Here is a 5984-nt window from a genome sequence, read left to right on the forward strand (position 1 = left end):
CCCTTTCTGAGCGTTTTATACTTGGCGACGTACCAACCGTACATCCCACTCTGGCTTGTCCTACTCCCTGTGCCTGCCTCCCCTCCCGTAGCACCTTGTCCATCCCTCGGAGGAGGAGCTTTTCCTGAGTGCCTTCACTCGTTAGCTTCGTTGAAGCCATTGTTTAAGAGTTGTTTAGGGGAGGGTTGTCAGAACAACTAGGGCGTCTCAACGAACAGAGCTCAGTTTTAGATTGACATTTGGAAGTCAGACACACCTGGTTTTGATTCTCATGTCAATCGAATACCAGCTGTGTGACCTTGGACAAGTTACTCAACCTTTCCGAGTCTGTTTCTTCATCTAAAATTATGGTAATAAAGCATTCTTCAGAAAGAAGAAAGGAGAAAGTATCAATGAGAAGACACTTACAGGAGGCTGGTATAGCTCCTGGTACATAGTGGGTTGAATGTCAGTGACTCCTTTGTTGTTTTAATCATTCTTCACATTCCTGCCCCCTCTCCCTCATCCATCCAACCTTGTAGCTGGGACTTGACTCACCCTCCCAGATGCCTGCGCCAGGAGCTAGTCTTTAGAGTCTAATCCATTTGAAGTCAGAGCCTGTCTCTGTGTCTCAGTAGATCTGGAGCCATCGACAGATGACTTGGGTGATTTGAGACTCAGTTTCCTCAATTCTTAAATGAGGATAATAAAACTTAACGTCACACAGTGTTGTTCAGAGCATTAAATGAGCAAACATATGTTAAAGGATCTCGAGCACTGCCAGAACATGGTAAATATTCAAGCGTCGAATGAATCAAAACCACTATAGAGATAACTGTAAACAGTTTTGAGCTGGTTTCAGACAGAGATGAAGCCTGAACTAAAAAGGGTACCAGCAAATCTGTACTTTCTGTAAATATCAACAGTGAATTTCAATTAAGCTGGGGATGTGACGTTTTATATCACCAGAATATAGAGCTTTGAAAACTATAAAGCATTTGCCCAAACCTAAAATTTTGATGCATTTCCACATTATAGTTAGTGTCTTTGGACATTCCTGTCCAGCTGGCTGATGCTAAAGCTGAAAATAGTTCTGAAGGTCCAACCAATGCCCAGAGCATCCTTCTTCCCAAGTTCTTCTCTGCCCCTCAAAGTGGACAGGCTGTATTTCCAAGACGTTCCCACAGGACTGCACCAGAGGAGAATCCACGCTCCCTGGCTTCTTACCTCTGGGCCAGAGGTTGGAAAACTTTTTCTTTAAGGGGCTAGATAGCAAGGCTTTGGGGGCCACATATAGTCTCCGTAGAATATTCTTTGTCTTCTTTATTGTTACCATTGTTTTAAATAATCCTTTAAAAATGTAAAAGCCATTCTTCAAGAAAAACAGGCCACAGATCAGACTGGAGCCACCAACAATAGTTGGCAGACTCTAGACCAGCGGTCCCCAACCTTTTTGGCACCAGGGACCGGTTTTGTGGAAGACAATTTTTCCACGGACCGGGGTGGGGTGGGGTGATGGTTTGGGGATGATTCAAGTGCATTATATTCATTGTGCACTTTATTTCTATTATTATTACATTGTAATATATAATGAAATGATTATACAACTCACCATAATGCTGACAGGGGGCAGAGCTCAGGTGGTAATGCGAGCGACGGGGAGCGGCTATAAATACAGATGAAGCTTCACTCTCTCACCCGCCGCCCACCTCCTACTGTGGGGCCTGGTCTGTGCCCTGGGGGTTGGGGACCTCTGCTCTAGACTACTGAAGGGAGGGAGGAGTGAAGTGGTTTTGAAACCTTGATGAACTAACGCCTTCCTCTAAGTAAAGGAAAATACACTTGGAACAGTTTTTTTTAATATGAAGGCAATATAACATTGTAGGGGAGGAAAAAGTTTTCTCGACCCGCCTCAGGTCCCTGGCTGGGTCTGAAAATTAAACCAACAAAGACAGATTAAGACAAGAGCACACACATTTGATCGAACTTTTACCTGTACATGGGGGCCTTCACAAGAGAATGAAGACCTGAAGAAGTGACCAGAGCAAGAGGAGTTTATACCCTTTAGACAAAGAAAGAGTAAATTTGTAAAGAATTGACAAGACAAAGGGTTTGGGCTAAGAGTAGTAAATGGTGAAGTAACTAGGAAGTTAAGGGTTAGTTTAAGAAGGTTTGCCATAAAAAAAGAAAAAGAAATAATGCCATTTGCAGCAACATGGATGGACCTAGAGATTGCCATATTGAGTGAAGTAAGTCAGACAGAGAAGGACGAATATATGATATCATTTATATGTGGAATCTAAAAAAAGGGTACAAATGAACTTATCTACAAAACAGAAATAGAGTTACAGATGTAGAAAACAGACTTATGGCTATCAGGGGTAAGAGGGGGAGGGATAAATTGGAAGATCGGGATTGACATATACACACTACTGTATATAATAAAATAGATAACTAATGAGGACCTACTGTATAGAACAAGGAACTCTACTCAATACTCTATAATGGCCTATATGGGAAAAGAATCTAGAGAAGAGTGGATATATGTATATGTATAACTGATTCACTTGGAAACTAACACAACATTGTAAACCAACTATACTCCAATAAAAAATTCATTAAAAAAATAACATTTCATTATAGTAATAAAATACACCCAGATATGACCTCTGCATTGCAGAATTACAGATGAGATTGCTTTCTTTATAACTTTTTTATTTTCTGAGTTTTATATCCTAAACACGTAATTCTTTTATCATTAAAGAAAGGTTTGTTTGTGCAGAGTTCTAGGTCCCAAATCCTAGTCTCTGATGATGAAGAGGACTTTCCTCCTCCAGGTTCAGGAGGGGGCTTTTCACATGGGAACGTTATGACCTGTTTCAGGGAAGAAGGGTGAGATGGGAAGAGTCAGAGTGACGTTCCTGCTTCTGCCGTTTTTAAAAAGAGTGCTTGAGCTTCAGATATTTAATATGCCACGATGCCATAGTTTGGGGTAGCCTGTCCTGAACCCCATCAACATTAAGCTAGTACTTCTATGGTACAACTATATTTTCTAGTCGGTTTTTCAGTCACTTTGTAGTGGGACCTCATCTCACTGCTGTTTCCCATTGGAAACTGATGAGGAACGTAGGAAAGCAGATGGCGCACAGACTGTCGAAATGAAAAACACAGAAGAAAGAGCTGCTTGAAAGAAATATTTAATCATAACATGAAAAGCTCCTAGTGGCAACTTTTCCATTATGTTAAATTGCATTCATTTCTATGCATTCTGGGTATGAGTTTAAAAACAGAGGTTGTAACTTTCCATCTTAATGCCCGTCTCCCATGGGGTGTTGGTTTTGTCTCTTGCAGGACTATGATTTGAGCCAGCTCCAGCAGCCTGATACCGTGGAGCCGGATGCCATCAAGCCGGTCGGAATCCGACGGTTGGATGAGAGACCCATCCACGCTGAGCCCCAGTACCCGGTTCGATCTGCAGCCCCGCACCCTGGGGACATCGGTGACTTTATTAACGAGGTGCAAAGAGACACTCACTTTTTTTTATAAGGGTGTTCATTTTATGCTAACAGTTAGTACTGTGGAGACCACAACTTGCTGGGAATACAGCTATGTAGTTCATTAAAACACAATTCTTTTTCCTAACTTTATGCAAAAGGAAACGTGGCTTCAGTAACAGAGAACAGATGAGATGGCTTTGGTCAGCCCAAAAGAGACGGATCAACTAATATTCTGCATTTGTAAATGACATCCGTATATATTATCAGTATTAGTAACACTCTCTCCAAAAGGATTTTTTCCCTAGATTACAAGTAATAAATAGGCTAACGATATTATAGTGAATTCTAATTTCATTTTTTAGCACCGATACATGTAATAAGAGTTCACTTTCATTTTCCTCACACTGTACCCTTTGAATGCCACAAATGGTGAGAATTCAGTGCCTGCCCAACAACGAGAGGTCCATCAGATGAGATTAGCAGGAAGAGCAGCTAAATTAAATATTATGTAAGTGATTTAAATACTTGTCTAGTTGAGGAGTTTTAAGAGCTTCTGCAAGAGGCAGCTAATTCTCTGTTGAATATAACAGATATGATTTCCACTGTCAAAATTATTATGGCATTCTCTTATTTCATTACTGACCAAGAGTTCTGCTACACTTAATCCTTAAGTTTTGAAGTCAGATGATTTATACTTCTTTTGATCATGTCTACAGTTTTACTGCAATTCTTTTTTTTTTTTTTCTTTTTTTTCTTTTTTTGCGGTACGCGGGCCTCTCACTGTTGTGGCCTCTCCCGTTGCGGAGCAGAGGCTCGGGACGCGCAGTCTCAGCGGCCGTGGCTCACGGGCCCAGCCGCTCCACGGCATGTGGGATCTTCCCGGACCGGGGCACGAACCCACGTCCCCTGCATCGGCAGGCGGACTCTCAACCACTGCGCCACCAGGGAAGCCCTGCAATTCTTCTTTCGAATTTTTATTGTTAGTATAAGAGAATGATACATATTGATATTGATCGCGAATATATGGCAGTGCCCGTGTTCTCTGGCCAGATCCTCCCACTCAGAATCTCCAAGATTAGAATTGGTCTCAGTGCCTTACAAAGTGGAAAGCATCTGTTGTATATATTGCCTTCAGTCCCATGCAGATAAGACTCATTTCCTGGGCTTCCTTGAAATAGTTGTATATTACATCTACATAATCAATCTACCTTAGATTTTTAGATGCTCTTATAGTTTGTAGGAAAAGTTTTGAAACAAAATTAGCTCATCTGTCTTTACAATATTCATTACTATCTATTCCTAAAATACATGCTACTTTTTGAACTTATCTGTTCACTTCTGTTAAATTGGTAATAGGTTAATTTGTAGTAGACACGATTTAAAAGCTGATAGAAGGCAAAAACAGGAGGCTGGTAACTCCTTTATGTACAAAAATATGCCCCGACTTTTCCAGATTACTTATATACGTATAGGCCTGGTTAGGGGAATTAGCAGGAATATATATGATATAAATATGTTATATATATATATTACAAAATAAATATAATATTATATTATATAAAATATATATTATATAAAATTAATATATATATTATATAATATATATATATAACTAGATATTTTTGAATATGTAAGAGTGCCTGATGATTTTACTTCTAATTTAGCTTTCGTCATTACAAGAAATTGTTTATTTATTCCTGTGGTTGTCAGGTTTCAAGATATAGTGAACCTTTGACTGTAGGTATAGGCACTGGACTTTTTTCAAGCAAGAATTCTGGCTTTGGTGTAATTCAGCAAATACTTACCTGAATGTTTCTGCCAGTCCCTGAAGTGTCACTGTTCTGTGGGCTTCCATCCCATCCAGGACACTCTGCTTTTCTCGTGATAAAATTCTAGCACTAAGGGTCATTTCTAAGGCTGTCTGTAATCTGATTCCTGCCCTCTCTTCCCTCCACATTCCCTTTCTGTGCTGCAGCCCCCTGAACTATTTGTAGTTCCTCAAAAGCATCACAGGTTTAACTATAACTTTTGCAAAGCCCTTCCTTTTTGACCTTCAGTGAGACACTCATTTAGCCTTCAGATTCAACTCAAGTGCCCCTTCTCTGTGAAGCCCCTTTGATACCCCTGGGAAGGTTACAAGACTCTCCCTCACCATGGGGTGTCACTGTTAGTATTTATTTCTTCCTTATGAGTGCGTCCATTCTCTCTGAAATGGGGGCTATTTCCTGTTCTTCTTTGTGTAACCTAAACATCTACTATGTTGCGTAACTCTTAGATTCCGTTGTTTCAAGGAATTCAAGGACTGTGGCAGGTGTGTAGGGCATGCAGCCATGAGCATCACCCATCTGCATTTGGCTGGGATTCACTGGGGCCCATGTCTGGAGGCTTTCACTCTCACTGGTGCTGATTACATTCAGGAAGTGAGGATACTGGCTGTTCCAAGTTGTGTGTTTTGTGTACCTTGTGTTTGTGTCTGGTGCATTCACTCATTTTTTTTTTTTTTTTTTT

General features: G+C 40.6%; 1 protein-coding gene across 2 annotated transcripts in view; it reads left to right on the forward strand.

The window, feature by feature from the left end:
* The window catches only part of CDH2 (cadherin 2), a 219928-nt gene that overhangs the window by 204665 nt on the left and 9279 nt on the right, over nucleotides 1-5984 (forward strand). For both annotated transcript variants that reach the window (XM_007455364.1, XM_007455365.1), the window contains one exon: nucleotides 3331-3495. In XM_007455364.1, coding sequence (XP_007455426.1) covers nucleotides 3331-3495 — 165 coding nt within the window. The remainder of the gene's footprint in view (nucleotides 1-3330; nucleotides 3496-5984) is intronic.

This window comes from Lipotes vexillifer, unplaced genomic scaffold, assembly GCF_000442215.2.
Source record: "Lipotes vexillifer unplaced genomic scaffold, Lipotes_vexillifer_v1.1 scaffold1018, whole genome shotgun sequence".
Lineage (NCBI taxonomy): Eukaryota > Metazoa > Chordata > Mammalia > Artiodactyla > Lipotidae > Lipotes > Lipotes vexillifer.